We start from the raw sequence: 22,607 nt of genomic DNA on the forward strand, positions 1-22,607 counted from the left end.
TTTTTTTTGTATTTGCCCACTCCACTTGCCCAGGAATTTTCCTAGCTTCTTACTATCCTATATTGTCACAATGTCACACCATTAGCAGCTAAACTTAAAACAGCAGTGAGAATACCATCTTCTATTTACTACCCACTTACCTTGTAGGAGACCATTATCAGACCCATTTTACAACTCAGGAAAGATGTACATGGAGGTTAGAGCATTGGCACAAGGGTGGAAGTGGGGCAGGCTCAAAATGAGATGCTCAAACTCTGGCGCTCAGCTCTCAACCTTTCTGTTTTTTACTGTTTCCCAGTGTCCGGTCTGTTTTCCTCCCATAATAAAACCCTTCATTGTTTACTCAGTCCTCCTGCTTTGTTCCTCTTAATAACCTTTTACCCCTTCTGGGGAGCACAATAAATTTTTTTTTCAATTGCTTCTAAAATATAAGTTACAAAGATGATACTATACAGGAAAATATATCCAGAAAGCCGTTCAAACAAAACGCAACTATGGAATAATAAAGCCTTCTACCTTCATCCCGCCTTCAGGATATCGATGCTGGTGGAAATGACAGCTCTTAGGGAACAACAACATCTCCACGCGACAAACCACGAAGCTTTCACTCTTAGACCAATACAGGGACGGGGATCCTTTCCCAGCTGGTTTTTCGCTCGGTCTTGGATCAGCACTCGCCCTAAGTGGCAAGGCTTGCCCTGATCTATAGCCGTCCAGCCCACTTTCTCGCCAAGGCCCCGCCACGCCGCGCGACCCCGCCGCCCGTCCCGCTTTCCCCCTTAGCAGGCATTTGTAGACCCTACGCGCCTCTCCCAGACCCAGCGTTAGGCGTACGCCCGGTCTCCAGCTCCGGGGTCGCCCCGCCCACTCCCTTGTAGCAGCTCCAGCGCCCCGCCCACATGCTCGCCCCGCCCCCGTATATGCTCCTCCTGCAAGGCGCCTAGAAGCGGAAGTGGGAACGGGCAGGAGCTGTACGTTGGCCCCTCCCGGCCTGACGTGGCGCCCGGAAGTGGGATAGGCGCTGGGCCGCGATGTTGCAGCAGGTGAGGGGCTGTGGGGCGTCGTGAGGTTGGCGGTCCCTGGGGACTCGTCCTGGAAGGTGGTGGGGCGCCAGTGGAACGGCCTGGGGCCATTGTGTCCGCCTCCCGGCTTGCTGCCGGAGTCGGAGGAGGGGCGGGACGGGCGGAGGGCCGCGGGCCGCTCTCCGGGGACGCGGCTGGGCGCCCCGAAGCCCTGGTGGACGGTGACCCAGGTTGTGCTGAGCGAGAACAGATCCCGTGCGGAAAAGCGCGTCGTCATCACGCGTGGAGCGCTGGTCGCTCCGGTGCCGGCTCACAGAGGCGCCCTTGCGGCAGGTGGCGGTGGGCTTCTCAGCTGCGCGTGGACGGACAAGTGCGGGGGAGCAGCCTGACCCCTCGGGGTGCGCTGCCACCTTGTAGTAATAGGAGGCTCCGCCGGGGCCTTGCTTTCACGTTTACTTGCCAGACACCTTGAATTGAGGGCGGTTAATGGTTTTAATTACAGTCCACAACTTTACAACCAGACACTAGAATGAATAATTAAATACTCTCTTCCTATTAAAAAAAAAATACTGTAAAGTGCACTTTAACTTAGATTCTCAAAGGTTTTTTTTCCTCCCCTTGTTTGAGGGATTGCTATGGCCCAGGCACTGCTGTTACTGAGGCCCCCTGTTAGAAACACAGCGGCCACTTTTCCGTTTTCATCTTGTGGCCTCTGCGTTCATGGTCTCAGCACCTTCCCGGACTCCGACCCTCCTGTGTTTCTCTTATCAGGACCATTTTAATTACACCCCTGGGGCCACTCGGATGGTGCCCATCTCAACATCCTTAATTTAATCACTTCTGCGAAATTGGTTCTGCCAAGTAAATGTCCAGGATCTCGGGCTGCTTTGGCGCAGGGAGCGGAAGCTCGCTGGGGCCGCCGCCGCAGATGCGGGGGATGGCCCGGGCGAGGGCTGAGAGCGGGGCAGGGGCCGAGAGCGGGGCAGGGGCCGGAGCGCGGCGCCGCGCCGCAGGAGTCGGTGTTTCAGCCAAAGTGCTGTGGGTATCAGACAGGAATGATACGGCCCAATGTGAAAGGGTCACCTTGGCTGCGGGGTGGAGATGGGACTCCGGATCAAGAGCTGCATACAGCAGATCTCAGTCTTGGCTGCACGTTATCCCCATCTAGAGAGCCCAGAAAAAATCCTAATGCCCAGACCACACACCTGAACCTCGGGGTGGGACCCAGGTATCCATTTTTTTGAAAAAAATGTAATTCTTTCATGTAATTCCAGCTTGTAGCCAGGGTGGAGAACCACTGGTCTTATAGATCTGAATGCATTTTACCTTTCTAGCTTTAGTTCCTGCTTCACCTCTTCCACCTCTCACTTACTCTGTGGGTTCCTTGGGCATTCCCTATACATACGTGTGTGCCCTCACTTCTGTGCCTTAGAAAATGTGCCTGGTCAAGGGACTAGAGAGAGCAGGAGACTGACTTGTTCTGTCCAGACCCCGCCGATTAACTGCCCTCAGGAAGCTTCTCCAGAGCCTCTTCCCTGCGCTCCCGTCTGCACCTACGTTTCTCTAGCGCTGACCCCAGTCTGCTGCGTCTCACGGGCAACCGTCACCTTTGTGTCCTTTGTGTCCCGCAGGCTTCAGCAAACAGTGGGCGCTGCCTCACCTGGCGCTCTGCTAACCCCAGAGCCCTCCAGTAGCTTAGCGTCTGGATGGAGGTAGGAGTAGGCTTGCAGGAAGAAGACCCGGAAATACTTGTTCAAAGGGCGATTTGTTCAAGTGCTGTGGGAACAGGGGAAACGGTATGCCTGGGGATTTCAGGGGAAGTTTCTCTGCTAATTCAGTATTTCAGCTGCAGTTTGAAAGATGATTTGGTGTTTGCCTCAGGGTGTGCTGTGTAGGGGATGGGGGAAGGGAAGAGCTTTCTGAGCAGAGAAAATATGAAAGGCAGGAGGAGGGGAGAGGTCAACGTGTTTTCAGGACACTCAGTAACTATTGCTGTACTGTCCAGCGGGAGGGAGGGTCCTCAGGTGAGTAGGGGGATCAGATCATGAGATCTGTGCTATGTGTGCAGGAGTTCAGTTTTACCCTTTACATGGAGCGGCACCATAGAAAAATTGGGGCAGGGAGTGATGTGGTTCCATGTCACTTCCATGTTGGGAGGTTGACTCAGTGAACAGTGAGAGGCTAGAGTAGAGCTGGACATGTGGCTAGAAATGGAGGCGCGGAAGCTGGCGAGTGGTTGGCACCAGTAAAGGGGTAAAGAGCAGATCTGTCGTGGTTGAGGCTGAAGGTGAATTGCAGTGAGTTGAAGTGTGAACCATTCTTAGAAGCCTAAAGTTGTGAGAGGAAGGAGCACTATAAGAAGGAAAGTAGAAGATAGAAGGAGAAAGTCAAGATCAGGGTTTTTAAAAAATCTTTTTCGTGCTATAAAGCAGTGGTCCCAAACTTTCAGGGACCGGTTCCATGGAAGGAGGGGGTGGGCTTTACTCTGCTCAAGGCCAGTTCCTAACAGACTGGCACTGGGCCTCCGACCAGAGGTTGGGACCCCTGCTACAAGAGAACCCTGAAGAAGTTTGTATGCTAATTAGAAAGATCCAATAGAAACCTTTGAAGTTGCAAGAAAGTATAAATGAAAGGAAAATTGATAGAACAAGCCTCTCAGGAGGCAGGAAAAGAAGTGATTCTGGGCACAAATAGTTGATTTTGCTTTGGAGAAGAAGAGTTGTGAGAAGGGGTCAGGGCAACAAGAACGCAAGTCAGACGATTCTATGAAAGAGCCAAAAATACTGAGTGTGTCCCCGGTAGGCTCAGCGGTCTCTGACTTTGCAGGAGCATCGCCTCCACCCTGGTGGATTTCTCACAGGGCTCGATGGCCCGGGTAGGGACGAAGACAGCAGGTACTTGGATTAGCACGTGGGGCTTCTGCCAGGTGATTGGGACGAGGATGAAGGAACCGCACATGCCCTTTTCCTAGGCTGCGAATTCCAGATGGCTTTGACCGTGTCCTAATCTTGTCTTCCATTCTGACTCGCATGCTGCCTTGCATGCAGTCGGCATGCACATACTGCATTCATTTTGCCTCATGGATATTTAATTTTCTTATTAGGACAGTAACGATGACGCTGAAGATGTTGCACTGTTTGATGCAGAAGAGGAAACAGCTAATAGACCCAAAAAATCCAAAATCAGGTATGAAGATAACTTTGAGGAGTTGTGTTCATGTCCAGTGCCGTTCTGTGTGTAGACTGCTGTCAGCTGATGGGACCCAGGGCAGAGGGGTTGTGATGTACGTGTGAATATTGTATAGCACTAGTATGATCTGTAGTCTGAGACAAAAATGGCGTTTCAGATTTTCTTTGAAAATAACTGGCATATGGAATTTTACTCAGTACTGAGTGTTCACGTCTGCAAATCCAGGTAAGGGAACACTAGTATGTTAATTCTAGCTACTGTTTACTAAAAAGACCATTTCTTTAGGTGGTCTCTGTACATGCATCATGACATTTTGATTTATTTTGCAAATTTCAAAATTGCATCTTTTATATAAATACCGTGAGAATGTCAAGCCAAACATTTCTGTTCCAGATTTAGTTCCCGCTAAAGAAATTCATTTAATGGAATCAAATTCTACCTGAACCTTGAAAACATTATACTGAGAGATGCCGGTTACAAAACACCACATATTGTACAATTTCATTTATGTGAAATGTCCAGAATAGGCACATCTGTAGAGACAGAATGTACACGAATGGTCGCCGCGGTCTGGAGAAGGGATGGGGCTGGCGGTCATGGGGCTGGCTTTGGGCAGTGAAGAGTTCGGCCGCGCATTGTGGTGTTGGTTGCACAGTCTGTGGATGCATAAAAAACCATGGAATTACACGCTTTATATAGGTGAGTTGTATGGTATAGGTGTGTATCTCAATAAAGCTGTCAAGAAAACTGCACTTCCTGATGGTTACTTTGCCTTCATGCCTGAAGTGATTTCTGAGGGCCTTGAAATTCTTTTGTCGTGATTCTGGGACATAGAAAAACAGGACTGAGTCCCGAGAGTATGGTTTCAATATTTCTCCAAACATAATAAAGTTTCTTCTCATGTATTTTGTGAAAGTTTATATTCACCGAGGTGCTAATCTCATGTTTACATAGTGGATTTGCTCTGACAGCAGGGCTTGGTCAAATAGTGGGACTTAGGGAAAAAGAGAGGTATGCGGTTTGCTTCTTCCCCAAGTCATCTCTTTTATTTTGACCAAACTGCATGGTTATGCTATGGCTGAAGCATTTTTCATCTACATCCGCAGTACCTGTCTAAGTGTAATTGCATTTCTTTTTTTATGTTTTGGTTTTCAGACATCCAGTGGCATCATTTTTCCATTTATTCTTTCGAGTCAGTGCAATTGTAGTCTATCTTCTCTGTGAATTGTTCAGCAGCAGCTTTATTGCCTGTATGGTGACAATTATCTTGTTGTTGTCATGTGACTTTTGGGCAGTCAAGGTAGGTTTGATTATTTTTCTTTGAAACCATTTAATATGATGAGATTGAATGGCATATAAACAATAAAAAAATGAAACTTAGCATTTTGGGTTTGCATTAAATTATCTTTTTGTTCGAGTGCCAGGTATGTCAGATCACAGGCAGGTTATCCTACTTGCTTGTCTGTGCCTTATGTCAGCCTACGTCGGCTTTGCAGTTAAACAAATAAATGTGACCAGCAGGCGCAGGCCCTACACAGTGCTTCTCATCCAGTTCACTGCCTTTGCTTCAGGGTCACCTCCAGCTGTGCCGTATATGATTTCTAGAAAGACCCCAGGATAGTTTGTTCACAAAAGCTCCAGGACTACCCATCATTTGTGAAGGCTCTAGGGCAGTATTTCTCAACCAAGGCTAATTTTGCGCCTTGTCACATATGTCAATGAAGACATTTTTAGTTACCACCACTGAGGTGGGGGAAGTGTGCTGTTTGGAACATCGAATGGATAAAGCCTAGGGATGCTTCCAAACATCTTAAGATGCATGGATAGGACAGCTCCCCACAGCAAAGAATCATCTAGCCCATAATGTCAGTAGGGCTGAAGTTGAGAAACCCTGTTGTAGAGGATAGAGAGGAGCGTAAGAAGTGGTTTCCAACTCAAAGGCAATGAGTAGAGGGATGGATGGATAGATAGGCACATAGACGGGTGGGTATGTGATACAGTAACTTTTAAAATATTAGCTGTAGGCCCTATGTGTTCACCATAAAACTAGACTTGTCTACGTGTTTGGAAATTTTCATAGCAAAATGGTAGGTGAGAAAGTCAAAGGAAAAAAAAGTAAAAGCCGATTTTGGAATTCAAGAGACATGTGTATTGCTTCAAAGGCCAGTAAGATGTTACAAGTCTTCACAGCCCCCAGCTCGGCCGCTTCAGATCTTTTGATTCTTGCAGATACCAGAAGTGACTGGCTTGCTGGCAGCTGGTTTCCATAGGCCACGAAATGCTGAGAATGAAGACTACAGAAGTCTCTTTTCTTCAGGCTTTTCTTTTGTACGGCCCTCTTTGGCTTGTTTTTCTTTGAATTTCGTCTGTTGCTTTATGCTCTAAAGCGTTTACTGTATCCTGGTCACAATTTTGTCTTTGAAGAATGTTCCTTTTTGTTGTTCATGTAATTTCTGTTTAGCCACATAGAACATGGCCTTTATGCAGTTCTTCCTGGTAATTTATACCAAGTTCTTATAATTAAATGCCAGTGGGTTTAGGGTTTTAAAAAATGGAGCCTAAAAGCATATTTTTTGATAAGTTGCCTTTTTTTTTTTTTTAATGAGGGCTTAAAAATGTCACCCTTTTATCTGTGGCAAAATTACTTACAGATACCCAAACAAACATTAGATGGAGCACGGTTAAAAAGTCAAGATGGGGAAGTTATTAAATGAACTTGAGAAGCGGGGTAGGCAGGGTTCCACACTAGTTAGAGCATAGATGGGTCATAATTATTATACATCTCAATGCAGTTATCAAAAGAAGAGATAGAATCATTAAAAAATAAAATAGATAAATAAAAGGGTAAAATTATTTTAAAAAATTTTTTAAATTTAAATGTTATTGCCTCTGGTGCTATTGTTTTATTCCTTATTCCAATGGAGTAAAAAATGTTAAATAATGGTTTTAAAATTTTCATGGTAACTATTAATAAAATTTAAAATAAGTTGTGTATCTTACTGGAGAAGATAAGAGCAACTAAAACATAGTTTATGAAGCAAGAGAATGAAAGAAAGCACATGTCAAGGAAGCTCAAGTATCACAAGACATAGTACAAGGAGAGTGACGGAAGTGGCAGCAAATTTGTTACAGCAGTAAATGTAATTAGATTACACTCTCTTTTAAGAGAGTAGAATTTTAAGATTGGGTCAAAAATCAAAAGTCCAACCAAAAAGTTCTAACTAAAATCATGACATTAGAAAAAGGGTAAAAGGCAAGGATAACATCAGACCAATTCAAACAAAAAGAAACTTGGCATTAGAATATGATCATTAGACAAAATAGAAATGTCAGTAACAGCATTCAGTGGGACAAAAAAGGTCATTTTATGAATGACAGTGAGGTTCACTCACAAAATTCAAATACGCCAAATTATGCGCAGTAAAAAACCCAGAAACACTAGAAGAACATGGAGGGAACATTACTGTGGTAGGGGCCTAACAAGCCACTGCCTCTGATCAATCAAAGCAACAAAAAATAAATGAGGTCTAAAGGATCTGAATGAAACAGCAAGGTCAATTTAATAACAGTATTTGGAACTTTTTATGTACAAGGATAATTTAATGACAAGAGTTCAGTTCCTGTGCAACATTTGCACAAATTAAATGTCACTACAAAGAAAATTGAAATAAATTGTTCGAAGCACATACATTTTCTAGCCCAGTGCAACAAAACTAGAAATTAATAAAAAACAGTTGTGAAAACTGGAATTTTAAAAAGAGCCAACCTGATAAATATCTTGGCTTATAAAGAAAACAAAAACTCTAAATAATAGATTATACCTAATGACATTTAAAAACTATAAATAATAGATTATATCTAATGATAATGATCATATATATATACATATAAACATTGGGAATGTGCATGAAGCTGAATTCAGAGCAAAAAAAAATAGACTAAAGGCTTTTATTATTAGAGGTCCAGAATTTTTTAAATTAAATTTTATTTTTAATTCTCACCTGAGAATATGTTTATTGATTTTAGAGAGAGAGAAAGGGGGAACGAGAGAGAGAGAGAAAGAAAGAGAGGTATTTATCGGTTGCCTTCTGTACAAGCTCTGACTGGGGATCGAACCCACAACCTAGGTATGTGCCCTGACCAGGGATTGAACCTGCAGCCTTTTGGTGTACAGGACGATGCTCCAACCAACTGAGCCAAGCAGCCAGGGCAGGTCCAGAAGTTTTAAAAACAAAAGCAGTCAGCTTGAAAGAAATTAGGAAAATAAGCTAATATTGATAAAAGTAGAAAGTAAAGAATTGGGAAATGGGAAAATAGAGGATGAAATATTCTAAGAGGTATTACTTGAAAATGCCAATAAAATAGACCTTGGGCTGGTCTCGGTCTTTGCCAGATCTCCATTTTTAGCTTGGAAATGTTACCATTTCCTCAAAATGAATTGCAGTCTTTAAGACACCTCCTTTTCTTCTTTATTCTTTTCCTAAGAACTACCTTCGTTGCTTCTGGTTTCGGGTGCGTATCTCTAAGCCAGGTTGCCTCAGAGATCTGCAACCCCAGCCCAGGTTTGTCCTTGCTGCTCCAGACCTATCCAGCTGTCTTCTTGACATTTTCACTTGGCTTTCTTGGAGGCACCTCAAATTCAACATGTGTAAAATACTCCTTGTCGTCTCCCAGCTGTTCTTCCACTAGCATTTCCTTTCACAGGGACTTGAATCAACCTTTTTTTTTTTTAACATGAGCAAGCCAAAAATATATGAGTTGCCTTCTTCAAACCCCATATCAAGTTAATCATCAAGTCCCATGAGCCGGTAGATTGTGCTTCCTGCCTGAGGCCTCCATGCCTGCTTACCTGCTGGGACTGTTCTCTTTCACACGGTACCTCAGCACAGGGCTTCCTGATCTTTTTGTGCCATGGATTCCTTTAGCAGTCTTATGAAGCTATGAGTAGTGTTTTTAAATACATAAAAGAAAACACATTAAGAATGAATATCACTACGGAAGTCAAAGGAAGTAACTTATATTGAAATATAATGAAAACATTAAAAAGGCAAATTTCTAATTTAGTGGTATGTACTTTATTCATGCATTAAATAGCAAGATCTAGTAGCAGGCTTAATTACTTTGAAAGCAATGATGAACACAAACCATATTTTGTGATATCTGCAACAAGTATAATATGAAAAATATCTGTGGTTTTTATTGTGACAAAACTGCAGGTACTGTTAATTCTACCGTGGCTAACTGTCTATATTCATAATTTAAAGGTAAACTAAATTTTAGCCAGAAGTTAGTGAAAATAAACAGGATTTTCCCCCAAGTTCGGAGAACCCCTGACTTAATGGACACCACTGATTAAAAATTTCTTGCATTACTGATTCCTACTTATCCTTTAAATTTCATTCCCAATGTTGCATCTTCAGAGACACTTTCTGATTCCTGACAAGATCGTTTTTCCCTGTTAGACTCATGAAGCCCACACTTGTTCCTCACAGAACTTAGCATGTTTGGTAATGGAACATACGCACATTGGTTGACTCTCTTCTCCACAGCACTTAAATCTCCACGAGGATAGGAAACGTACCTGCTATCGCCATATTAGTACATGCTCAATAAATATTTGTTGAGTAAATAAGCATTAGGAAAGCTATCGTAATTTGTTAGTAAGAGGAAGAGAACTTGGCACCTTTGAGGTACTGAGTGAAGGGCAGCACCTGTAACCATTGCCTTCGGCAGTCGAATGCTGTCTCTTGATTCCTGTAAGGTCACTAATCCCATGTAAGAGGGCTCCACCCTCATGGCCTCAGCTAATCCTGATCACCCCCTAATATCACATGGTGGGGGATAGAGTTTCAACATATAAATTTGGGGGGACATAAACATTCAGCCCATAACAACGATTTTTAGAGATACACAGTTATAAAATATATAGCGCTATGTCAGGATACCTAGGAAAGATAGGCCAGAGTGCTAAAGAGCAAGGGGCTTAGCAACACAGTAGGGGTGGGAGGATGACGAGTCCAGGAGGGACAGGGGAGGGGAATGTTGATGGAGATGCCTACGCGGTCCCCTCCGTCCTGCTGGCCCTGCCGTTGTCATTTTTTCATCTTTTCTCCAGGCCTGGTATGTCAGGGTATAAAACAATATTATGGAGGTAGAGCTGATGCTGCTTTGTTTGTGAAAGGTTATGCTAAGATATGACTTTATGGTAGATCTTTAAATAATGTTTTTAAAACATGTGTGTGATATTAATCTTTACCAGAATGTCACAGGTAGACTAATGGTGGGCCTGCGTTGGTGGAATCATATTGATGAAGATGGAAAAAGCCACTGGGTGTTCGAGTCCAGGAAGGTAGGCCCCTCCCTCCCCCTTCTTTGAGTGCTAATCAATAAATTAGGTGTAGATTATATTTGAATATTTATGGGCAAAGTATTTAAGATTACAAATACTATCCCAAACATTGAGCATGTCAACCCTAAGCCATATGGCCTAAAACTAATTATATTTTTCTGACCAGTTCAGACCGGAAACAATGTGGGTGTAGGAAGCACCCGCAGAGAGTGGACTTACACGGTGTGCTCAGCTCTCTGCTAGGGGCTGCTGTCTGATGACCCTCAGCTTTATGGTGCCAGGCCTCGGATAACTGCGTCTAGCAGCTTGCTCGGTCCTTGCCCCCGTGGTCCTTTTCCATTGTGGGCAAGAAAGAGAAGTGGAAGGATTGCAACCGGGCAGAATATCTGAATTGATCAGCAGTCTATTCTTTACGTTGGAACCTCGGGGGCCCTGGAGCACCCTGCCCTGTTTTGGGTTGGCCGGCTTACCTACAGTGAGCATTGTTTCTCGGTGGACATCAGTTTGGGTGGCAGATGACAAAGCCCATGGAGACAGCACCAGTGCGCTTGCCTTCCGCTCGGAACATCCTTGCAGGCATTTCTCACAGAGCAGTCATTTGCTCAGTGAGCCCATGTTCCTTTGTATTATAAAGTCTACCTTATACACAACTCAGCGCTCTTTCAAATTCCTCAGTTTTGCTAAGATACTCTGGTCATTGTTCGAGTCCCTTAATTCCATTTGTTTTCCTGGACCATGATCTGACCATTTAGGAGGATCGTAGCCTTGATTTCCTGGACCCTCCCCTGAGAAGGTGCCATTTAACGCTGCCCTGTGACTGAACAGTGTAAATGCAAGAAGAATCGAATCGAAGCCTATCCCTGCAAACTTCTTGATTTAAAACAAAGTATATTAAAACCGGTTCCTAAAATTACAGTAGTGATAGATCTACTAAATGTTTTTCTTTGTGGAGGAGGGGTTTCCAACTTAGGACTTGGGTTGTCTGTGTTAATTTATTTGAACTTGAGGGTAAGATGTTTTTCATCAGAAATGTTAAACTTCATACTGATACCAAAAACCATTGATTATTAAATTCATATTCTTTTCTAGGCATCCTCTCAAGAGAATAAAACGGTCTCAGAGGCTGAATCGAGAATCTTCTGGTTAGGACTTATTGCCTGCCCTGTGCTTTGGGTGGTTTTCGCCTTCAGTGCCCTCTTCTCCTTCAGAGTGAAGTGGTTGGTGAGTACCAGGGCAGAGCTAGGGCACCATTGGGGCGCCTGCAGGGTAATCACAGTAAGCAGCCGTCGAGGCTAACATTAGGGACCGATGTTGACTAGGCAGCTTGATCATGTATTTCCCAAGTTTGATTTCCCACGTCTGCTTTTTAGGTATTGCTGAGCAGAGTCAGGTGAAAGACTCCATGCACCAGTTCTCCAGGTGCCTAGGAGAATTTTAATTGAACCCACCTTGTATGGAGATGGCCAGATTAATCACATTATTACCTTGTTGGATGAAGATGTTCAGTGAATTCCAAACAAACATGTTTAGCTTAATTTGGAACTAACAGAGTAATCTTTTTGAAAATGTTGGTTGGTAATCTGTTCTGGCTCTCTATGCTTATATGGTAAATGTTGTCAAAACTTAGTGGCTTAAAACATCAACAGTCATTTTATGATCTCTCACAGTTTCTTTGGTTGCGGAGCCTGGGAAGGGCTTGTGTGGAGGTTCTAGACCTTAACGTAGAGCAGTCAGCGTCCTGCAGCCGTGGCTGGAGAGGCTGGGAGCTGTGAGGCATCTCCTCTTCATCAGTCCCGAGGCCTCCTGTGTGCTCTGAACATATGGCCTGGGCTTCCTCATGGCCTGGTGGCCCCGTGGCGGGCAGACTGCGTCCTGGCGGGTCCAGCTCCAATTCAGTGTTTCAGCTCACAGTCTGAATTACCTTTTGCAACTGTATGTGTTCACTCAGGCTACCGTAACAAGATACCACAGACTGGGTGTCTTAGACAACAAAACTTATTTTCTTACAGCCGTAGAGCCTGGAAGCCTGTCCAGTGCTTCGGGTGATATCTGCCTTCAGGCGTAGGCAGGGTTTGTTTTTTCTGAGACCTCATTCCTTGGCTTGTAGATGCTCATCTTTTCCCTGTGTCCTCATGGTCTTCCCTCTGTACGTGCCTGTGTCCTCTTTTCCTCTTACAAGGATGTCAGTCATATTGGATTAAGGCCCACAGTGACTTCATCTTACTTTAATCACCTCTTTAAAGACTCCGTCTCTAATTGTGATCGCATTCAGGGATACTGGGTTTAGGACTTCAACATACGCACTTTCAGGGAACACCATTCAGCCCATAATAACAACCTAGCGCAGAAGCCACAACATCACTTTGCCACCTATTCATATTCAAGGGAATGGGAATTAGGCTTTACACCTTGATGGAGCGGGGAGGGTAGAGAAGTTTCTAGAAGAGCATGTGGAACAGGCAATATTATTGCTACCATCTCCAGAAAATGTAATCTGTTACCCCAAACTGTGAGTCTTGTTCTTTTAAAAGTTAAGTTTGTCTCACTTATTGATAGCAGATATGTTTTAGCCTTATTTTTTTTTCCTTATTTTTTATTATTTTCTTGTCTCTGTTTTGCTCTATAGGTTCTCTTTTTCTTTGTGTGTACATATACATAAATACTTTCCTTTTTGCGATTCGGAAGCTTTATTGTCTACTTCTAGTTTTTCTAGTATTTATCTTTACTACATGCTTGTATCATACATTCTTTCATAAATTAGGAAATGTACTTAATATCTGATTTCCTGCTATGGGATGGAGATGGTGAAGCCAGCACTCATGGTTTCTCCCGCCTTTCCTCCCTGCTTCCTCCTCTGTATTTTGTTGATTGTATAGTTCACTCTTGAACAACATGGGGGTTAGGGGTGCTGACCCCCCCACACAGTTGAAAATCTGTGTAAAGCTTTTGACTTCCCCAAAACTTGACTACATAGTCTTGTCTTAGTTATTTTAAGTAATACACTTAAACCTGTTTATAGACTTAACAGACTCCGTTTAGAAAAAGGAAATGAAATACTCTTTACACTTTTTTGTTTCTATCCTTTCTATCACCTGAGTTTTGTTTATTCCACTATTATTCTTGTTGTCAAGGTTTGTAACAGTTACCTTTCGAACAATTTCTGACTGTTCAGTCTTTTAAAATACAGTATTTTATTTTACTACAGTATTTTAAAATACATTGATTGAAACTTTTTATTGCAGCTTTTCCTTTTACCTCTTGGATGGTTAGCTACATTTCATTGTTGGGTGATTTTTTCCAAAAAACTTATAGGTGTTACTCTCCTTTGGCTCTGTCATGTTTAAGAATATGAGCCTAGTGACTTTATCCTTGAATGACGACTTGGCAAGGTGAATATCTTGGGTCACAGCTGCTTTTGTCATTTAGAAGACACCATTTCATTATTTTCTTATATCGAATTTTGCAGAGAAATCTGAGGCCAGGCTTACTTAATCTCCATGTAAGTGAGTGAATCATTTTTCTCCCTGGACAAAGAATTTTTTTTATTGTTGAAGTTTTAAAATATCAAAACCAGAATGTCCTTGTGTATATCTTTCTAGATTGATTTTTCTGGAAACTGTGTGCCCCTGTAATATGCAGCTGCAGATTTTGCTTTGAATCAGGAAAATTGTCTTCTGTTAAGTCTTTAAGTTTATTTGCATTCTATTTTTGTTTGTTTGTTTGTTTGCTGGATCACTTTTATCTGTTCTCATCTCCCATCTTTAATTTGCCTTGAGCTCTAAGTTTTCTTCTGTTTATTCACTCAGCAAATATTTTTAAGGGTCTCCTGTGAGCAGACCTGTCCCAGGCACCGGGGTATTGGTGGCGGCTGGATAAACAGGTAACTGCCCGGGTCGGCTGACGCTCTCCCAGGGGATAACGTGGACGCACAGTAGCTCCTAGATAAACGATGCAGAGCAAGAGCAGAGTGTGCAAGGGCGAGAGCGGGGGTCGCTCCGCACGGGGAGCCTTCTCTCCCTACGTCCGTAGCTCTGCCGGCTCTGTCCTCATCTCCTGTTGTTATCTTGCCTTCATTCTCTTTGACTTCTTGCCTTCAGGTTCTTGCATGGGGCAAGGTATTCCCAGGAATGCTTTGTATTTTGGTGGACTGTGCTTCTTCAGAATAGATTCTTCACCTGTCTCTTGCACACTGTGTTCTTTATTTTTACTTGTTTGTTGTAGTATTGCATAGATGCCCTTCCACTTTGCCCCTTGCAGGCAGCTCTGCCCAGACCTTCTCTTTATGCTGGCATCGTGTGGGTGAATTCCCCTGACGGATGGCCTTGCCACGTATCTGAGTGACCTGGGTTCTGCCGGGGGCCAGACTTCGGAGGCCTGAGGCTCAGGCGTGAGGGGGGAGCCCAGAGCCAGGCTTCGGGCGGCCTTGTCTGGCTTGCTGGGGCTTTGCCTCTTTATGAAGCGGAGTCTTGCTTCCTGGTTGGGTGTGTGCTCTGTTGGGGTTCTCCCCTTCTGCTTTAGATCCTTCGTGAGGCCCTGGAGCCTTAGCATCCATCTGGGAGAGTCAGGCCAGTCTTTCATTTTTTTCTCCTTTATTTTTATTGTTGGCACTTTTGCTGATGTCCCCACTTTCCTCCTCGTTGTCCCCATCTCCCAGCCCCAGCTCCCCTTTCCCTCTGGCCATCACCACACTGTCGTCTCTGTCCGTGGGTCATTCTTACATGTTCTTTTCGTTAATCCCTTCACCTTCTTCCTTCCAGTCTTCCCCTCGCCCCTCCCCTCTGACAGCTCTCAGTCTGTTCCAGGTAACCACGCCTCTGTTTCTGTTTTGTTGGTCAGTTAATTTTGTTCATCAGATTCCACATACAAGTGAGATCATACAGTGTTTGTCTTTCTCTGACTGGCTTGTTTCACTTAGCATAACGTTCTCTAGGTCCACTCATGCTGTTGCAAAGAATAGGGATTTCTTTTTCTGCCTGTGTAGTATTCCATCGTGTAAATATACCACAGCTTTTCATCCACTCATCTAGTGATGGGCACTTGGACTGTTTCCAGATCTTGGTTATTGTAAATCATGCTGCATAGGAATGCATATATGCTTTTGAATTGGTGTCTCTTCAATAAACGGTGTTGGAAAACTTGGACAAATACATGTAGAAAAATGAAACTAGGCCATACACAAGAATAAAGTCAAAATGGATAAGATGTAAGTCACAAAACTATACAAATCCTAGAAGAAAACATAGACAGTAAGATCTCAGACATTCGTTGGAGCATTCCTTTTGCGGATATGTCTCCCAGGGCAATGGAAATAAAGGAAAAAATGAACGGATGGGACTCCCTCAGCCCAAGAAGCCCAGTCTTTCTTTAGCAGTGGTTCCGCTTCCCGAACCGGGGCAGGGGAAGGCGATGTCACAGGGGCCTGGGCTCACGTTAAGAGCACAGGGGGGAAGGGGGCCCCCCCAGGCCCTTCGCGAGCCTCCCCCGCTCGCTGCTCTCTGCAGGCCTTCAGCCCCGTGACCGGTGGTGCTGCGCCTCCGCCTCCGCCCCCGCCCCGCCAACCAGGGGGCATCGCGTGTCGAGCTGCCGGGTCTTCCTGCCTCTGGGGGGTTGGAAGGGGCTGCTGCTCTCCTGTCTGTTTCTGCGTTTCCCCCTTAGGGTTCCCTGTATCCCCTGGCCTTTTGCCTCTAAGTTCTTGGGGGCGCTGATTACTAGTAAAAGTCTTCCTTAGAGCTTCTTTGGACACTTAGCAGCTGTATAGAGCGACACCAAGCTGGCTCTTTCTCTGACAACCGGCCCTTTTTTATATTTGTTGGTACAAGCTCATTTGCCTTTTAAAAAGTCTCTGCTGTTTATATCTTAGGGGGAGGGAGATCGTGGTATCTGGCTTTACTGCGCCTTTGTAAGCCAGGAGGCTGCCTGCTTTCACTTCCAAATGCATGTTCACGTCCGCTGCCCGGGGACGCGGCCGGTGCCTCGGCGGTGCCTCGGCGGTGCTCACGCTCAGCCTGTGCACTGGGGGCCCGGCGTGTTGGTGATGCTCACGCAGGGTGGTTCCAGTAGGAGAAGCAGGGGAAGTGGAAGGAAATTTATTTAAATAAAAACATAGTTTTATGTTTATTTAGGTAACTAGCAACCTTATGCAATTCTAATGTGCTTATTTCTGTGAAACATCAATTTAAAACAGAAAGTACAACTCTACATACTTCCTTTACTAAGGATTTGAACCTATCCCCTAATTAAAACACTGAAGTCCTCCTCTCACTTGCTTTAAATCGCCTGCACTGCTTGTTAAGGAGAGTAAGTCTGGATTGAAAAAAGACGTTCTCTGTAACTGTCCTGTTTTTTATAGATGTAAATGGTCCCCCCGTAATCCTTTTACTAGCAGATAAATTGAAGACTTGGTTTTGTTTTGTTTTTTTCAAGAGCCTGTTGGTAAACTCGGCCCTGTAGGCCAGATTCAGCCCAACACCGGTTTTTGTAGATTTTCACTGGAACAGCCTTGCCCGTCGTTTCCGTGTTTGGGGGGCTGCTCTGGGGCTGCAACGGCAGAGTTGAGTGCTCGCCGCGGAGACCACGCGACCCGCAAAGCCTGTACCGGAACTTCGCCGGCCCATTCTAGAACATTTAACCATGTGATCCCCTTATGTTGCCCTAATTAACTTTATTTCCTTAGTATTTAAGAGTAGGCTTGATTTTCTTGTTCTCAATCTTTAATGACCTTGGTGGGGTCGTCCGTAGGGTCCCAGATGTGAACGCCAGGAAGCAGCAAGGCTGCCGAAGTGCGTCCCTTAGTGCCCACCCCCGTCCCCCGCACCCACCCGCCTGTCCCCCAGCAGAGGGGCGCAGCTGTGGGCGGCCCCGAGGCGCTGGTGTGCCGTCCCGGCAGCCTGCTGAGACGCACGCTCGCTAGCATCGAGCGGAGATTCACCCCCTCACGTGCTCAGTGTGCTGAACTTGATCTATTTCTTGACCTTTCTTTCGTAATGAATTCTTCAAGGAGTAATTATCATTTGAGCCTCTTCCCACTTTCGCTTTTTTTGTATCTTTATACACAGGCCCATGGAAAATGGAGACAGAATGGCCCCCCCACTGCATCCCCGAGGCTAGCCTGGTACCTCACAGAACATGTGTACTTAACCAATACCTGCTGGGTGGCCGATGGGGTGCCTGGTGCAGAGCCGGTGTTGGGTCGGTCTGTTCTGGCAAGTGGGGCAGTCTTACCGGAGCAGCCCCCCTCTGAGAGCTCCCTTTTCTTTTTCCCATGACCCCTGCCTTGCCTCATTTATGGCGCAGAGAAAGGTTAGTCACTTTAGGGCCAGTAACCATTGATTAATTTTCTCTTCCCCAGGCAGTGGTTACCATGGGTGTGGTGCTGCAAGGTGCCAACCTGTACGGCTACATCAGATGCAAGGTGGGCAGCAGAAAGAATTTAACCAGCATAGCCACATCGTACCTGGGAAAGCAGTTTTTAAGACAAGTAAGCGTTTTCTGGATGTGAGGATGAATTTGATGTGGTCATTGACTAACACAGTGACTTCTAACTCTTGTAGAGCTTAATTTTTATGAAATGCTTAAAGTTTTTAAGGCACATATTTAAGTATGAAATGAAGATGATAAACTTATTTTGATAACTTCTTGGGGGCTTTTAGGACATTGTAGAAATGTATGTCAGTGTCCTGAAAATATTTTAAAACCAGAGAGATAAACTATCGTTGATAATAACATTTTTTTAAAGAATTTATTTATTTATTTTTAGACAGGGGAAGGGAGGGAGGAAGAGAGGGAGAGAAACATCAATGTGTGGTTGCCTCTTGCTCATCCCCTACTGGGGACCTGGCCTACAACCCAGGCATGTGCCCAGACTGGGAGTTGAACCAGTGACCCTTTGGTTTGTAGGCTGGCTCTCAGTCCACTGAGCTACACCAGACAGGGCTGTAATAAGTTAATTTTTTTTAAAAGTATCTTAAGTTCAGTTAATTCTTTAATGCTTCTCATTAGTTCTGGTGGCTCTAAGAGTTTCGAAGAATGCTGTTGTGTGGTTTTAGGGTTTTAAGAACGAGAAACAAAATAAAATTAAAGGTTGTTTTAAAGTACTCAGATTTTGTTTTTAGAACATACAGGTTTTATTACAGTTCCCCAATATGAATATTTAAATCAAGGTTTTTGATGAAATAAGTAGTGGTTGTTAAATCTCTTGGGGAAAATGATGAAGTGTCTGCATGTGGTAGGTTGGTCAAGCAGTGTGGTGCTGGACGGAGGTGCTCAGACCAGCTGTGCAGCGGGATCAGCTGGAGGCTGAAGCAGGGATCCCCGGGTCGCACCGCCACGCCTCCTTATTCACTGGCTCTGGGAGGGGGGTCTCATAATTTGCATGTCCCCAGGGGGTGCTGGTGCAGCTGGTTCAAGGGCTGTGCTTAGAGAACTAAAGCCGTGGGAGATTTAAGTTCCTACTCCAGGATACACAGCTAATACGTGGCACAAAACTAGGGCTCACCCCAGCTCTCCTCTCTTGAAATCCATTGTTCTTTTCATTGTACTGTACAGCTTCTCTTGTATAAAGAAGTAGAGAAAATGAACATTCATGTAGGGACATGATTCTCCACCCGAGGGTTTTGTGTGGTTCCAGTATACCTCGCTGTGGTCCGCCTTACGCTAATTGTCAAGTGTGTGCTTAAGCGGGGTTTTTCCCCTGGGATTTGCAGGGTTTCTGAAGTGGGGTAGACGCTGAATACCGGCAAAATTGGATGTTGAGCCTGACATAACGTGAGTAGGATCCGTGGACTTACATGGCCCGTGCTGATGGTCTGCTAAAATGAGACCGGCCTGCCGGACATGTGGGTGGATCCTTGACTTGCTTCTCCAGCATGTTCATAATTTTTAACCTAATTGGGCCATTGAATGTAAGTTAATAGAGTAGCTGGCTCTGCTTATAAATACAGAATATTTTCCTAGTGCTTTGAAGTGTGGTATGTTAAGTAAAATCGCTTTGTTTGTTTTTCTTTTTTATTAAGGAGTTCTTACTCTCTTACAGAGTACTGGAGAGGATCAGACCTCCTGAGGAGAGGGGAAGAAGGCCTGTGTGCTCTGTTACACTGGGGACGACTGAAGAGATGCTTGACTCGGAACGTTTTAGAACTCAGCACATGTTGCAGAGAAGAGTGTTGGATTGGTTTTTTCACTTTAAAACTTACTTTAAAAAAGTAAAGTTTTTATTTCTAGCATTTGGGGCTTGAAAATATGGTACTGCTAGAAACATTGTCAAAATTTGGTTCATTGTGTACATATGTGTATGCTCAGCCATGTAATATCCACATATCGCACTTGATGAAAATATTTATGTGTACATCTGTAACGATGACCCTTGCATTTTGATCCGTAGGACATAGCAGGATGTTCTTAATCTCCTTTCAAAACTCTGTGTGTTTATTATATTATTTCTGTAGATTATCTTTAGAAGAAATTTTGTTTCCATGGTAAGAATGAGCATTTTGATTTATGTATAAGTTAGAAATAATTATTAATTTTACAACTTAATATATACTCATGATGAAATTTCTTATCCTAGGCATTCACAGGCAGATAAAAACCAAATTTGGGTCAGTGGCATGAACTAGTTTGTAAAACTTTATTTTTACTTGTAACAAATCGTGTATTTTAGGCTCAATTCATATAAGTAAATCTTCACAATTTATGTGAAAGGGATACGTAGAGGTTGCTTCTGTTCTGTTCATTGGAACGGCGGCTGGACTTGACTTGGAGCCTCCCAGAAGCACTTCAGTGGTCTTGGCCCAGTGAGGCCTGTCTTTCCCACTAAACAGTACTATTCTTATGTCATAGTAAGAATAAGCATTTAAACACCTGGCATAACAAATGCCTAAAGGACATTTTATTTGATGAATCTTTTTTTTTTCCTTGCTATAGTGGGGATATTGTAAATCATGCATTTGTATTAATATTTCTTAAAAAGCAATATATGTAACAGTCTACAAACTGTTATAGATGTCTGTAAATTTTCTTGTAGGTATACTTAAACTTTGTTGGAGTCTTAATCAACAGATTATTTTGTCAGTGTATTTATACATTGTTAAAAATTTGTAAAAGCTGTTTTGTTTAATTGGAGTGATAGCTTTGAAGGTGCATAACTTTATATTTGTATAAAACTCTACTGTTTACAAAGCACTTTGGCACGTGCAGTCTCATTTGATCCTCATGACGCACCTGCTTTGCGTGAGGCCTGTGTGCAGATGAGGGAATGTAACTTCAGGTGAGTGCGTGACTCGCCCCAGGAAACAGGTTGCGGGAAGACTCATCAACGTACGTTACTGTTTTCAGAGGAAATATTCGTCTCTAGTGTCTTTTCTTTCTTTTTTAAGATATGTGAGAGAAGCATCAATTGGTTGTCTCTCACACGCCCCCTCCCTGGGATCTGGCCCAACACCCAGGCATGTGCCCTGACGGGGAATTGAACCAGCAGCCTTTCACTTTGCAGTATGACATCCAACCAACTGAGCCACACTAGTCAAGGCTCCTTGGTATTTATTTCAATGAAATAAAACTTAGCGTCCACATGAAAACCTGCACACAGATGTTTGCAGCAGCTCTCCTCATAATTGCCCCAAATCGGAAGCAACCAAGATGTCCTGAAGGAGGTGAATGAATAAACTGTAGTCCATACAGACAGCAGAACATTATTCAGCACTAAAAAGAAATGAGCTCTCAAACCATGAAAAGACGTGGAGGAAACTTAAATGCATATTAGTAAGTGAAAGAAGCCAATATGAAAAGGCTACAGAACATGTGATTCCTACTGTATGACATTCTGGAAAGGGCAAAACTATGGAGACAGTAAAACATCACTGGTTGCGAAGAATGGGGGTGGGGAGAAGGATGGAGCACAGATTTTTAGGGCAGTGACGTGTTCTTATTCTGTATAATATTATAATGATGGGTACATGTCATTACACATTTGTCCAAACTCAAAATGTACGCCACCACGCGTGCACCCTAAGGTAAAGGGCGGACTTAGTGTGATTATGATTTGTCAGTGCAGGGCCATTGACTGCAACCAACGTCGGGGAGGCTGACGATAGGGGAGGCTGCGTGTATGTAGAGCGTGGGAAATCTTCGTATCGCCCTCTCAATTTTGTTGTGAATCTAAAAGTACTCTAAAAAATAGTCTTAAAAAATATCAAAAGAGATTGCAGGTCAATAGTCTAATCTTTTGCCTTAGGAAACTAGAAAGAGAAGGACAAAGTAAACTCAAAGGAAGGAGAACGAAGGAACTGACTAGGAAAAATAAAAAAAGACTGAAATGACTAAAATCAGGGACGATGGAGGGGACACGACCGCTGAGAAAGCGCAATCCGTGCTGAATACTTTGCGTGAAGTGAAGGGTTGTCCCAATAGAATCTAAAGCGTTATGTCTGTCTGTGGTGATGACGTTGTTATATAAGCATTCATTGTGTTTTCTCCAAAAAGTTCTTTGTATGGCTAGTTTCATCCTCGCAGCATGCCTAGAAAGCCGGAGGTGGTGTATGCAGGAAGATGTGATTGTGAAGAACGCGTGTTTGAGTCACACTGACCCAGGTTGTGGAACCAGTCTCTACATCCTGGTTTTGACTTTGAACAAGTTACTTATCCCACTTTTACAGATGAGGCAGTAAACGGAGGGTCATAAGTAGCATTACTTACCCTTTAGTGGTGGTGGGGGGTCAGTTCCTAAGAATTAAATGAGATAGATAATCCATTTAATTATTCAGCATAGTCTTGAGCACTCAGTAATGGCAATTTATTTAGAGAGCACAAGAGAATTGTTTAGCTAGTTGAAGATGGGGCTACCAGAAAGTCTAACCCTCGGTAAGTGGCTTCTCTCTAGATTCACATCCAATCTATGGCATGGAGAATTCACAGCAGTTACGGGAAAGAATGTGGATTCTTTTTTTTTTTTTAATTTCATTTAGAACAAGTCAGATCATAATATTATGAGCTGGTAACTTGCTATAACATTCGTTTATAATTTATTTTATATTTGAAACGCAGCCTGTCAT

At 43.8% G+C, this 22,607-nt stretch overlaps 1 protein-coding gene across 3 annotated transcripts; it reads left to right on the forward strand.

The window, feature by feature from the left end:
* The first annotated feature begins 948 nt into the window (after window positions 1-948).
* On the forward strand, window positions 949-20,693 carry TVP23C (trans-golgi network vesicle protein 23 homolog C). 3 transcript variants are annotated; one of them, XM_054571211.1, is made up of 7 exons: window positions 949-1,043; window positions 4,126-4,208; window positions 5,367-5,511; window positions 10,471-10,560; window positions 11,650-11,781; window positions 17,909-18,037; window positions 19,592-20,693. In XM_054571211.1, the coding sequence occupies exons 1-7, from the start codon at window positions 1,032-1,034 to the stop codon at window positions 19,616-19,618; spliced, it is 618 nt and encodes a 205-aa protein (XP_054427186.1). In that variant the 5' UTR covers window positions 949-1,031; the 3' UTR covers window positions 19,619-20,693. The 3 variants fall into 3 exon arrangements, with proteins under 3 accessions (XP_054427186.1, XP_054427185.1, XP_054427187.1); XM_054571210.1 differs by lacking the exon at window positions 949-1,043 and adding an exon at window positions 2,467-2,818; XM_054571212.1 differs by lacking the exons at window positions 949-1,043; window positions 5,367-5,511 and having other exon boundaries at window positions 4,124-4,208.
* Window positions 20,694-22,607: the final 1,914 nt, after the last annotated feature.

This window comes from Pteronotus mesoamericanus, unplaced genomic scaffold, assembly GCF_021234165.1.
Source record: "Pteronotus mesoamericanus isolate MK-2021 breed Mesoamerican mustached bat unplaced genomic scaffold, CSHL_Meso_final contig_22, whole genome shotgun sequence".
Taxonomy (NCBI): Eukaryota; Metazoa; Chordata; class Mammalia; order Chiroptera; family Mormoopidae; genus Pteronotus; species Pteronotus mesoamericanus.

What these genes read in the sequence shown, in the direction of transcription:
- TVP23C (XM_054571210.1), top strand. Translation starts at nt 2,729, where the DNA reads ATGGAGGTAGGAGTAGGCTTGCAGGAAGAAGACCCGGAAATACTTGTT. An exon ending in GGGTGTTCGAGTCCAGGAAG is followed by an intron (nt 10,561 to 11,649) that starts GTAGGCCCCTCC and finishes ATTCTTTTCTAG; the next exon opens with GCATCCTCTCAAGAGAATAA. An exon ending in CCTTCAGAGTGAAGTGGTTG is followed by an intron (nt 11,782 to 17,908) that starts GTGAGTACCAGG and finishes TCTCTTCCCCAG; the next exon opens with GCAGTGGTTACCATGGGTGT.